Raw genomic sequence first — 13,543 nt, 5'->3', positions numbered from 1 at the left:
TACTAAGGAAGTAAAAGAAAATGAGTGTTTTGAGTTGTCCTTTACTTGTATCAAGTCAAATACAAAGGTTGTGAGATGATTCTTACAAAATGCCATTGAAAAAAAGTATGCACGGTACCCTGAACAATACAAGATTATTATAATATTTAAAGTGCATGAGTGCTTTGAGTCTTTCAACAAACTTGAATAAATAGGTATAAAAACACACGCATACATAACTCTAGATATACTGCACATGTTGGTAAATTTACTCCCAAGTAACGACTCTGAGAATGTTTTTGCTAAAAACTCCGCAGATATATGAAGGGAAAACATTTTACAATGTAGTACTAAAGCAAACCCATTATGGTTGTCCCAAACTGTTAAAGCTAGTTATTTTGCGAGGTCTGCAGGATGATGCTTTGTTGAACTGCCGATTCCGCGAATTCTGAATCCCTTTTCCCCGAGTCAAAGCGGGTGTCAAAGCAGATTGCAGGTGGCTGAACGTGATCGACTGGATGCCGCGGTCCGCGCTTCACCGCTAGAACCCTGTGGCTCTCGGGTCTCCGGGATTTGAGGGGGACCGTCAGCAGCTGGTTTGCCTGATGCGGAGATCTCTGCCTGATTGCTTTTGGTGGAAGCTCTCTTGAAAAGAGAAAGCTGAAAAAGCCAAGTAGGAAAGAGGTCAAACAATGGACAAATTTAACATCAGCTGGTACGCACGATTCTGGGTATATTATAAAGGTTTGAGTGGTTGAATACCCTGTTTCTGGAGCCAAAAAGAGTCTTTGGCTTGTCTTCTGTAACTCCATTCCTCTCTGATTGCGTTTCCTCTTTTATAAGAGTAGTAGGATCAGAATCTTCAGAATTTTAACAACAAAAAAAGAGAAAGATAGAAATAGCTGCTTATATAATCAATATGCATTGCAGTTAAGATATATAGAATACAATATAAAATGGTTACTGCCTGATTTTATCTCACAATCCTTGAAATAGTTAATTATATATTAAAAATTCTCCATTTTCGTCTTATAGTTCTCAGCTTGCGTTTAACTATTTTAAGAAAATGCAGAAACAAAGGCCATAATCGGGAGATGTGCGGAATCTCAGAATTGTGGGAAGAAAAGTTGCAGTTACCCTTTTTTATACTTTTATTCTGTGGTGAAAATAAACTTCCCTATATACAGCAGATGACCTAAAAAATAACAGACAGACTAAAAACCACTAAACTCGTTTTGGTTTTCTTGGACACTGTATAGAAAAATGAAAATAAAAACGGATGCTGAAAAGTAAAAGACACTGACCTTTCTTGGGGCCATCAGGGACAGATGCTTCTTTTATAGTCTGCTTTTCCTGCAGAAGTGAGAAAAGAACATCATACGAACAAACCAAAGCTGCAGTTGTTTACTGATGTGGTGCTAAATCATTACGTTCGTCTGAACTTAGTCTGAATTATATGAATGAAGGGTTTCAGGGCACCTGCATGCTCTGCTCTTGTTCCTCCGTCTCTTTTCTTTTCTCATTTAGAACATCTTCCTTCTCTTCACCCTCTTCTTTTTTCTTTGGACGCTCTTCCTCATCTTCTTCTTCATCTTCCTCATCTTCTTCTTCATCGTCGTCATCTTCATCTAAATATTCTTCCTCATCATCTTCTCCTGCCACCTTTCCATTCATCTCGTCTGTCCGGAGCTGGAGAAATGGATGGTGGCCATGCAAAAAAGAGAAACGACACGATCAGTGACTAAACAGACGACTGTGAAACGTGAAAAAAGGCTCTAGAACGGCAGGAAAGGGTTCGTGTGAGTTGAGTGGTCTTTGTAAAATTAAAAACTAGCTAACAAACTACATATATATAAACAAACACACAAGTACTGTGAGTAGGAGCATGGACTAGGGATCTATTTAGGAGGAACACCTCTACAGAGATAGTAGATAAAGAGGGCATCCTCACCTGTCCGATGAAAGATTTTCAGTTCTGTGCTTGATTGCAATGGCTTTGCAAGTTGCAATATTTATATATTTTTAATTTGTAAATAAGTTACGTTGCGAAATTCTCAGGTACTGCATGATAGCTTTCACTAAACAATCGCGTAGTAGCAGTTTTCTTCATTTAATTCACTCAGAATTTTGTCTTTATAAAGTTCCTGTGTTTTGTTGAAATAAAAGAGAATAAAAACAATTATAATAAAAAGTAAAAATAAATTAAATAAATAAATAACACATAGGTGTTAATAAAAATGCATGCAAATAGTTTTATTGGTTATTGTATGTAACCAAAGAAAAAAAAAAAAAAAAAAGAGTTCACAGAACAAGTGCAAAATTTTAACTAAAGGCTACCTAACTAATGACTAATCCTTGGGCTCAGTTTTTCCAATTATTTTTCTTTTTTGTAAAAGATTACAAGCTGCCGTTTTAATATTGTTATGCATTTGATATATAAGGCAGAAAATTGGTACATAATTCTGTATTTTTAAGATTTTCAAAGAAAAAAAAAAGAACATTTAAATTCATTAATAGCGGCATTTCGTCAAGCACATTAGTTAATAAAAGAACATGGCTGTCCATTAGATAAATCCTAAGGCACATCATGAGTTCTTCACTATTGATTGGATATATAAATACTTATAAAAAAAAGTTAGCAAAATAAATAGAATTGAATGAAAAATGTGAAGCAATACATATAGTGAGATTGGCATGGGCGAAATTGCAGGAATAATAATGGAAAAAAAAACATGACAAGCAAAAAGCAAGAAAGAACACAAAAGGCAAATACATGAAACAGCAAGCTCATTAAGTCAAGAGGGAAAAAAGACAGGGGTTGAGGTTGCTGAATTATTTTAGATTGAGGTATTGAGGTAGAACATCATCCCAGAACTGCTTAGACTCATGCGACTCATCATCTGACTGACTGTTTTCTGCTCGGCTCCTTTTGGCTTTTGACTGCTGTTTAGATGTTTTCACACTTGACCTTGGTTTGGTGGATTCAGCCACTTTATAGCGTTTTCTCATGGCCTTCTCTTCTTCTTCTTCTTCTTCGTCATCACTTTTATCTTCCTCTTCATCACTTTTCTCTTCCTCTTCTTCCTCTTTGTTCTCCTCTTCTCCCTCCTCATCCTCTGCTTCTTCTGTCTCCTCTCTTCCTTCAGACTCTTCCTCCTCTGCTTCCTCTTCTTCATGTTCTTCCTCCGCATCATTACTTTTTTCTTCCTCTTTACTCTCCTGTTCTTCTTCCTCTTCATTTTCATTCTCTTCTTCTTCCTCTTCATCATTCTCACTCATTGCTTCATCTTCATCACTTTCACCCTCCTCATCCTCTTGACCTCCTTCGCTCTCTTCATTCTCCTCACTTTCGTCATTCTCCTCTTTATCTTCCTCACTTTCCTCCTCCTCCTCCTCTGGTTCATTATCACTCTCCCCTTCATCTTCATCATCTTCAGTCTCACTTTCCTTTTCTGAATCTTCCTCCTCTTCTTCACTAGTTTTTTCACCATCTTCATCCTCCTCTGCCTCACTGTCACCTTCCACTTCACTTTCTTCCTCATTCTTACTATCTTTCTCCTCCGACTCATCCTCGTCTTCTTCATCTGACTCTTCCTCTGATCTATCTCTTCTGCTCTCTGATTCTTCACCACTTTCCTCCTCTTCTTCTTCCTCCTCACTCGTTTTGCTATCACCCTCTTCTTCTCCACTCTCTTCACTGTTTCTCCTTATCTCACTTGTTTCCTCCTCCTCATCTTCTACTTCACAACTCTCCTCTTCCTCATCGTCACTCTCAACATCCTCAATTGCCTCACTTTTACTTTTCTCCTCCTCTTCCTCACTTTCCTCATCCTCAGTAGAAGCTTTGATCGTGGTATCAACATCAACTTCAGAATCATCATCATTTGCTAGGGTATTGCTCTCACTTTCCTCTTCTTGGTCATCTATTTCCTCACTCTCATCCCTTCTGTTCACCGATCCCTCGCTTTCCTCTTCTTGGTCATCTATTTCTTCACTCTCATCCCTTCTGTTCACTGATCCCTCGCTTTCCTCTTCTTGGTCATCTATTTCTTCACTCTCATCCCTTCTGTTCACCGATCCCTCACTTTCCTCCTCTTCCAATTCCTCTTCGTCACTTCTATATGTTCCCACCTCAGAATAAGCCTCAGTTTTGGACTCAGTGCTGGTTCTTTCCAAGTCCCTGTCTAAGGTTTCTGGTTCTGCCTTAACATTGATGGTGTTGGCCGTCTTCTTGGCCTCTATTTTCTCCTCTTGTCCTGAAACCTCAAAAGACTCACTCAGGGACGAAACATCAGACAGAGTTCTCTCATTTGAAAGGGGTTTATGAATCTTTTGTGGTGTAGACAGGGAAAGGAACTGACTGACTGCAGTATCTCCAAGTAAACGAGCAGGACTACCCATTCCTACATCCTGGAGAAATGATGTCACATTGGTTAGAGGATTTTTCTTAATTTGTTCTGACTCTGATTCAGATTTGAAATCAGCTTCTGAGACCATACTAGACCCCTTATTTTTCTCCTCTACTAGCAAAGGGTTTTGCTCCGCCTTTGATTTCTTAGTCTTCTTTGTAAAGATTTCTTGACAAGAGGACTGCTGTGAAGTAGAGGAGACCTCTTGTTCTGTCTTTTTACTTTTTGAGTCCTTTTTTGAATCTAACTTTTTGCTCTGTGGGACAAAACCTTTGGTCTCTGTTTTAGCAGTGTTTGTTTCACCTTTCTTCTTTTGAGCTTTTGATAAAATGTCTTTTGACATCTTACCTGTTGGGTCTTGGTCTTTATGTCTGGTTTGTTCAAGATATTGTTCGACAACTATTATGGGTTTAGTTTTTACTTTTTTCTCTTCTCCCATAACCTTCTGAGATTCACTACTGACTTCCAGTAGTTTTGTTTTACCTTCTTGGTTAGTTTTTTTACTTCCTTTTGACTTGTGAACAGCCTTCTCACTTTCAGCCTCTACCTCTGAATGTTCCTGAAGTATCTGTACTTTATTCCCAGCGTCTTTTCCTGTAACTCTATTCCTTGACTTCATCAGCTGTTTGTGTTTAGGCTGGAAAGATTTAGATTCAGCTCTGTTTATGTCTGTCCCCATTCTTGTGTTGCTTCCTGCAGCTTGGTGATGTGCAGGCCTTCTGTCCTCCAAAGCTAAAAGTACATTTTCTTTATCCCGACCATGTCTCTTAGGGCTCTTGTGAGGAGTCCCTGACCCAAGACCGTCTCCGACTACTGAGCTACCACTTGAACTTTTAAGTGACTCAGTCGGAAGAGCTTTTCGAGCTAAAAGCTCTGCTCTCTTTCTATAAAGGGCGGGGTCATCTCTTGGTTTCCCCTTCTCCTTACCGTGCTCTTTCACAAGCTTAACATTCTTCTATCCCAGGAAGCAGAGGATAAAAAGAGGGAAAGTATTAGAGAAACGAATGAACATGCAGAGCAGGCTGAACGAGAGCAGAATGAGCTTTAAAGCTGCAAAGCAAATGAGAAGAATAAGTCAATGAAACAAAAAGAGAGAAAACATGACCAGAGGTCTAAAAGAGTGCAGCCCTTTGATGGTTAAACTTGTTTTTATTTTTGCTCCTCAATCTAAATGGCAAATTTCTTGAACAGTAACCCAGGTGAGCTCTTACCTTTTCCATTGGAGACAAGGTTAGAGTCTTGTAGCTAGGGTCCATCTTCATTACATGAGTCTGAAATCAAAGAAACTTTCACATTAGACTTGGAAACTTGACGTCATTTATATCAACGGTTGTCAACAAGTTTTTCTACACAGCTCACATTTTACATAAAATGGCAACCCCAAACTACTAAATAAAACCTGTATTTAATGTAGTCTGTGTCATTTACTTTTTCCTTTTCAAAATCTTTTCATTTTTCCCTCCTAATTATTTATTTATGATTATGCAGCTCTATCATTATTCTATTTGCATTTAGTTTTGTAGTAGTGTTTTCCTGTGACCCGTTAGAAAGCTTATAAACACTGTGTTACAGTGCCACACTTTTTTGCCTCGTGTTTAACACCGGCAGCAATTTCTCATTAAAAATCGCAATAAACCAAATCATTAATATATCAGGTTTATCAGTTTACCCCAAGGATATCTAAGGTGTAGTTGTCTTTTTTTCTTCATTAGATCCAATTATGAGATTTTTAAGTCAAACTGGTATAGGGAACTTTCTCTATGAGAGGGGAAAAAATGCACAGAGAAATCCAAAATAAACCCATACACTGATGGCATGAGACACAAAAAGAGCAGTTTGTGTGAGAAAACAAATAGCATTTTTTTTTACCACTTGTGTCTTAGGCCATCAATGTATCATTATGATGAGGTATGGTTTATGGGGTATGGGTATGGTTCTTTGTGCATGTTTTTTCCCCTCTCATAGAGAAAGTTCCCTATACCAACCATTATATAACTGACAGACTGCAACAGTTTGACTTAAAAATCTCAAAATTGGATCCAATGAAGAAAAAAAAAAGACACCTACATCTTTGAGGCAAGCTGATAATTTCAAAATTTTTGTTTAAAAATAACTATCCCTTTAAAGGCCTGATTCTACTTATTTTTCTGTATATATATATATATATATATATATATATATATATATATATATATATATATATATATATATATATTCTTTAATAAGTGATAGTATGCTTCTCCTACCAGGTTTAATAAGTCAGTGGTTTCTCCAAGGTCTTTTACACTCTCACTATCCTCCACACTGCTTCTGTCATCGAGAGACTTTTCTCTCTTTCCAGGAACTTGTTGAAAGAGAAGACATGAAACCTAAGCAAGATCCAATAATGTACAATACCATTCAAAAATAAAGGGTCAGTAGGACTTTTTTTTTTATGTTTTTGTAAGCAGTCTTTAATACTCACAAAGTTTACGTTTCATTGATTAAATTACAGTATATAATTTTAAATAGCATTTTTAAAATGTAATGTATTGCTATATTTTCATTACTCCAGACTTATCCATTTTAATATGCTGATTTGGCACTCAGGAAACATTTCTTATTTTTATCAAGGTGTAAACATATCAATAATTTAATCATACCAACCCCAAACTTTTAAATAGTAGTACAAATGAACATACATTTGCATATTTTTAATAAATGAAACTTTGTTTTCTTTTAAAGAGGCAGTTACTTTTGAGACTGTTAAGAGGGATCTTTCCCGGTTGTTTACTATGAGATTGATGGATCTGACTGGGGACAGATAAAGATGCACTCAGCTGATTTCCCCCCAAGACTGGAAGTGTTCGAAACATCTGTCCAAACTGATCTGGTGAACGCTCCTGTAGAAGAAAACATTATTATTCATCTTAAAATAGAATGCCACTACTTTAATTTATAATTAAACTATTTTTGATCTATCAGGATCTACCCACCCGTTCTCTGCGCCTGACCCGAGCCGAGAGACTCCTGTGTAAGGTGTTCTGACTTTGCGTGTCCCCCAGTAACTCAGTATAGGATTTCTCCAAGTAGTCTTCTGTCACATCATCCTCCTCCAGAATCAATTCCTCCGAGCCTTCAGGCCTGGGCTTTGCCAAAACAAGCATGTGACACCCACCACAAGTAACCTGAAAAACACACATTTTTACAGATGCCATGAACTCAAAATAGGAGTTCTGTGGCTTATATTGATCTCCATGTCACAACAAAACACATTTACATTTCCATTCAAAAGTTTGGGGAAAGTAAGATTTTTAAAATGTTTTTAAATGTTTTTGTTGAGGATAAGAGGTCTCTTATCTTCAACAAGGTTGTATTTATTTGATCAAAAATACAGTACAAACTGTAATATTGTAAAAATATAATAACAAAATAAGAATTTAATATTTTAAAATATATTAAAATGTAATTTATTCCTATGATGACAATCTCTCAGATATCACAATAGCATATTTGATGCTTGCATAACATTTCTTATTCTTATTAGTTTTTAAAAAGTAGCACTGAAAATGACTGTACACCTTAGAACAGAAAGTTCAAAAGAACAGCACTAGTAAAAAAAAAATTATAAGAAATTCAATAAGAAATTGTTAATTCTTTTATTAAATCAATGTGTCCCTGCTGTGTGAAAGTTTGAATTTCATTTTAAAAATAATAATTTAAAACCTTTTTTAATATTTCTCAACTCAATGTGATAAATGGATCAAAATATTTATGCAAGTCTGCACAGTAAATTAAAATCTTATTTTTGAGAAATGTATGACAAATTCAATAAAAGTATTAAAGCAAAAGGCAAAAAAATACTTCTTGTTAATAAGCCAAGGTTACGCAGATTGCCTAACCATTTCATGAGGTTTTAAAGCAGAAAATGTACAGTATATATCTGAAAGAAATTAAATGTATATTGTATTATAATGGGTAGATAGGCAGCGATACGTACAGAATGTACATGATAGTCTAGGAATCTTGGACACAGGGTTGGTTTGAACTGGTTGGTGAAGTTCTCTTCTCCAAGCCCCAGCTTTCCATGTCGACCATCACCAAAGGTGTACAAAAGTCCACTGTCTGCAATCAGCATGTCAGATTTATATAGACAAGCAGAACTGGCATAAATGTTTTACAAGAAATTATATCAAATGTATTACAGTACATAAAGACTGATAACATGTTTTACCAGTAATCAGCGCTGTATGGTTCTCTCCACACTCCACATGTTTAACTCTCCCCCTCCTGAAATGTTCAACCACTCTGGGTAAACGTGACTCAAATATGAATGTCCCGTGACCGAGCTGTCCAAACTGACCCAGGCCGAACGAATACACATCTTGCTCTGCTACCAGACACGTAAAGCATTCAGTCTTCACAAAGAAAGAAAGAAAGAAAGAAAGACAAGACAACAAAGCAAAATACGTTCGACTACCCGTAAGCGCCACTGTGTGCCCTCCTCCACAGGATACCTGTACCACTTTATCAGAGATGCCGGTCACCTGTTGAGGCACTTTATGATTGGCCAGCTTCTCTGTGGACAAGCCCAGCTTCCCACTGTCCTTTTCTCCAAATGTGAACAAGGCCCCATCCACTGCAAAAAGAAGAAACAAGCATCACCTAGCAACGAGCCAGCCTTTGTAGAAGGTCAAATCATGAACATTTTATGAATTCAGTGCAGCCATACTGAGCTGAAGAGGAGGTAGGAAGGTCATAATGAATAGTGCAAAAAGTGGAAATTTTAAATCTTATGCAGACATTACAATGAAACGTACGATTCTTAAATCACCCAGCTACATTCAAGTATATCAAATATTGCTCATAAAAAAATATTAATTTGGATTTAAAATATTGATTTAATAAATGTTTTAATAATATTTAGATTTATTATATATTGTAACTGGTATATCATAATTCACTAAAATAAGAGATAACGTTTAGAGTAAAACTTATTAAACATATATGAACATTTTAATATTATTTTAGAATTTATATTTACTTACAGTATATCATACAAATACTATTTAAAAATTAATATGAAGATATAATAAATAAAAATAATGGCTAAAATACAAATGGCTAAAATTAATGACTGAAATTGAGGAAAATGCCTTTAGACATCATCAGGAGCACTAAAAGCTAAAAAGATTTCTCCATTATTTAGAGATTCAATGTGAAATCATGACAATATAAATATACTAATATGTAATTAATGGTGATTAATCACAGAAAAATGTGTAATTAGTTATCAATTATTGACATCACTGATTTAAATACAATAAAACATTAAATACAACTTGTAAATGTTAAGCATAAACATTATAAGGTTTGCAGCTAACATGAGGCAGCAGCGGTCCACGTACCGGTGATAAAGGCAGAATGATAATATCCACAGGACACCCAGGACACTCGTTTTCCCACAGAAAGCTCCCGAGGAGTCAGTGCGTTACTCTCCTTCCCCAGTCCAATCTGGCCCTCTGAGTTATCTCCCCACATATAGAGCCTGCCATCCTCTGAGATGACACAGAGAAATTGTTACGTTACTGTTAATATTTGCCGCTGCATCTTTCGCATGCCGTATTACCCCCACGTGTTTTTGGCAACAGGCACTGTTCCTGTATGGAAGATGCAACCGAACTCTTACGTGTCAGGGCAGCAGATGTATTGGAACCAGCTGCAAGCATTTTGACCGGCCCGTGTTTGCTGAAGAAGTCCACCAGGTGGAAGGAAGTTCTGTCCTCACAGTCACTGAGGCCGAGCTGTCCTTCATTATTCCCTCCAGAGGCATACAGGTTCCCTCGGGCTGCTCATGTTAGGTAAGGGTTAATCGATAAATGTGCAGGTATTTAGCACTTTAAAAAAAATTGGTGTCAGAAAAAGATAATAAAAAAAAAATTATAATAATTTTTATTCAGCATTAAATTGATCAAAATCGACAAATATTAATAATTTTACATAATAATTCTATTGCAAAAAATGCTGGTGCTTTAACCGTTCTATTAATCAAATATTTCTGTAAAAAAGTATCACAAAAAGGGGACATCAATGCTGATAATAATATTAATTGTTTCTTAATTGTAATTCAACATGATATCACAAGAACATATTACAACAGAAAACGGTTATTTTATTATGTAATAATAATTTATCACAACATTAATTTTTAAATAAAAGAGTCCAGACTTTAAATGGTGGTATTAACCATTGTAAAAAATAATTCGAAACATACTTTTGTTTTCTTTTTAAAGGCAATGTGTGTAATTTTTTCCACATTAAAAAAGATTTTCTAAAAACTCTCTTGTTAATTCCCAGAGAGTTCGCTTATGTTGCCCCGTGGCCTTTTCAAAACACTGCTCTGTTTATTTCAGTGGTTCGCCTTGGTTTTCCATGTCAACGTCTTCTGGCTCGACTAATAGAATAAGTAAATAAATAAGTATGCAAATATGTAATTAATATGTAAATAATTAGGATGGAAAAAAAGCCACTCAAAAGCATAAAGCAACTATTCTATCATGTTTGCATAAAACTTACATGTATAAACAAGTGTGTGAGTTCTTCCACAGGCTGCAAGCTTCACCCGCTCTGATTTCAGGGCTTTAAAAAAAACAAATATACTCATTTGTGTGGGTGTGTGTGTATGTGTATATATATATATATATATATATATATATATATATATATATATATATATATATATATATATATATATATATATATATATACTGCATTTTAGAAACATGATGAATGCAATTTATTCTTGCTAAACACATTTACACAAACTAATAAATAAATAAAAATACATTTATACACACAAACACACATATATATATATATATATATATATATATATATATATATATATATATATATATATATATATATATATATATATATATATATATATATAGTATATAGTATGTATGCATGTATACGTGTGTGTATTTTTGTTTTACATTTATTTATTTTTAACAAGATGCTTTGCTCGAATACAGAAAAATTGTACTTCTCCCTTCTGCTTTCCAGATTAATGCAGATTATGGACCCCTCCAGACTGAGATTAAGCTATTAGCCTATGGCTTTGTCTTGAAAAGATCTCATTTTTACAGCTACTTCCCAACATGCATGTGTGTGTCAAACCATATATTATTGCTGCATAGTTCAAAATCACTCACCACTATTATCTGACAAACAGCTAAATGTGACTGACAGCATGGGAAACGTGTTTGCTTAAGTGATTTATCAGCTGTGGATGGCAGAAAACACTCAGTACGGCTCTCTGTTTGATTGACGGTCTGTCCTACCTTTCACACAAGTTGGTTTATTCACTGTGGTTTTTGTTCCGAGGCCCAGCTGTCCCCAGTTATTGCTGCCAAACATAAACAGCTTCCCATTTTCTAAACAAATTAGGAATAGTGATAGGATTAACGCACAAAATGAAGGAATACGACAGTATCCGCCACTATATCATAAATCGTACCTGTCACCAGAGCTGTGTGCTCATCTCCACAGGCAATTCTCAAAGGTACGTCATTTTTTAACCAGAATTTACTAGGGGCATTATCTGCGAATTTACTCTTTCCAAAAGTGAAGACGGCTCCGGATTCTAAAATAAAAAGAGATCAATGCACCCAATGCATGTTTAATGTTTAATGTGGCCATCTTGGTGTTTCAGCTCTGTGCTGATTATTCAGATTACTGTTGTTATCAAAAAACATACAGAAAGCATACAGTATTACGCCGTATTGCGTTGTAAACAAGTAATAATTTGTATGATTTTTAGTTAAAGTTTCTGATTCTATGTGTCTACACACATTCATATGGTTAAAATGAATTGTTTACTTCACAGGAGAGAGAGAGAGAGAGAGAGAGAGAGAGAGAGAGAGAGAGAGAGAGAGAGAGAGAGAGAGAGAGCGAGAGAGGCGTGACCACATGGCGTGGTTGCCTTGGCGACAGGTACCCACAGGCGTCAATGAAAGAGCGGGAGTGTTCAGTGATTAAAATACTAAACACATTTACCATTTACAGTTAAAAACCATGATAAATACAGTATTAGCAGGTCATAGAAGCAGTTATGGCGTGTTAAAAACAGTACATCTTTCGTTCCCACTGTACAACTTGGCACCGTTATATAGCCTGTAGGCTAATCAGAAACAACCAATACTGTTAAAGAATAACAGTTGTCGCAAGTGAAAATAACAAACCAGTTTACACTTTTAATCACTGATGCAACATATAATATTTACCAGGGATCTCATCTTCTGTTTCTCCAGCCATCTCCCCGACTAATCAGCTTATTTACGCTGGGCTCTAGGAAGTGTGACAAAGAAGTTTCTCACATGACAGAAACTGCCCGCTTCGCATGTTCTTCCGCGTTAAAGTGTCACGTGTTACTCGTCGGCTTCTTTAACTGGTTACTTGAAACTTTCAGAAGATATTTAATTGCTTCCTGTTCAAGTTTATTCATATAGCGCGTTTTATATAAAGTATATAAAGTGAATATTGTCTGTGTATACCTATGATAAATAAATATGTATTTAAATAAAAACACACTATATATATATATATATATATATATATATATATATATATATATATATATATATATATATATATATATATATATATAGAAGAATTGAATTGAAGAATCCTATTTTTTTAAATAATGAATAATAATAATAATCATAATAATTATAATAACAAATATCTCTTGGACAGCAAATCACCATATTAGAATGTTTTAAAGCATCATGTACTGGAGTGTCGAAACTTTATTTTTATTTAGTTTTGATTACAGGAATAAATTCAAAATTTTAACTATAATAAAATAGAGAGAGCTGTTATTTTTATTACTAAAAGTATTTCACAATATTACTGCTTTTGCTGGATTTTGGTTCAAATACATGCAGGCTTGTGGAGCAGAAGTGAATTCCTTAAAAGGATCAAAAATGTTTATATTGCATATTCCATAATTTATATTGTTCAATAATGCAATATTTAAACTCACTAACAACAGCAATTCAAATTTCTGTATGTTTTAGAATTGAACAACAACAATATAATAATAATAATAATAATAATAATAATAATAATAATATATAATAATAATACAATGTTATAATTTATAATAATAA

General features: G+C 35.1%; 1 protein-coding gene across 4 annotated transcripts; it reads right to left on the bottom strand.

The window, feature by feature from the left end:
* Positions 1–21: 21 nt before the first annotated feature.
* rpgrb (retinitis pigmentosa GTPase regulator b) lies at positions 22–12,765 on the bottom strand. 4 transcript variants are annotated; one of them, XM_043251966.1, is made up of 17 exons: positions 12,656–12,765; positions 11,890–12,015; positions 11,714–11,806; positions 10,944–11,006; positions 10,057–10,215; positions 9,776–9,925; positions 8,848–9,006; positions 8,602–8,760; positions 8,368–8,492; positions 7,364–7,555; positions 7,123–7,270; positions 6,635–6,732; positions 5,600–5,659; positions 1,459–1,668; positions 1,284–1,332; positions 742–839; positions 22–639 (listed from the first exon to the last, which is right to left on the bottom strand). In XM_043251966.1, exons 1-17 carry the CDS (start codon positions 12,684–12,686, stop codon positions 460–462), a joined length of 2,100 nt encoding a protein of 699 aa, XP_043107901.1. In that variant the 5' UTR covers positions 12,687–12,765; the 3' UTR covers positions 22–459. The 4 variants fall into 4 exon arrangements, with proteins under 4 accessions (XP_043107901.1, XP_043107898.1, XP_043107899.1 ...); XM_043251963.1 differs by lacking the exons at positions 22–639; positions 742–839; positions 1,284–1,332 and having other exon boundaries at positions 1,657–5,343; XM_043251964.1 differs by lacking the exons at positions 22–639; positions 742–839; positions 1,284–1,332 and having other exon boundaries at positions 1,657–5,343; positions 8,602–8,757.
* Between the last annotated feature and the right edge of the window lie 778 nt (positions 12,766–13,543).

Source organism: Puntigrus tetrazona, chromosome 11 (genome assembly GCF_018831695.1).
Source record: "Puntigrus tetrazona isolate hp1 chromosome 11, ASM1883169v1, whole genome shotgun sequence".
In the NCBI taxonomy this organism is placed as follows: domain Eukaryota; kingdom Metazoa; phylum Chordata; class Actinopteri; order Cypriniformes; family Cyprinidae; genus Puntigrus; species Puntigrus tetrazona.
This window is presented reverse-complemented; position numbering and strand designations above follow the sequence as displayed.

Excerpts from the sequence above, each read along its gene's own strand:
- rpgrb (XM_043251963.1), bottom strand. The coding sequence starts at position 12,686 with ATGGCTGGAGAAACAGAAGATGAGATCCCTG. Across the intron at positions 11,807-11,889 it reads GCACACAGCTCTGGTGACAG|AAAATGGGAAGCTGTTTATG; the intron begins GTACGATTTATG and ends TAATTTGTTTAG. Across the intron at positions 5,344-5,599 it reads CCTTGTCTCCAATGGAAAAG|AAGAATGTTAAGCTTGTGAA; the intron begins GTAAGAGCTCAC and ends TTCCTGGGATAG.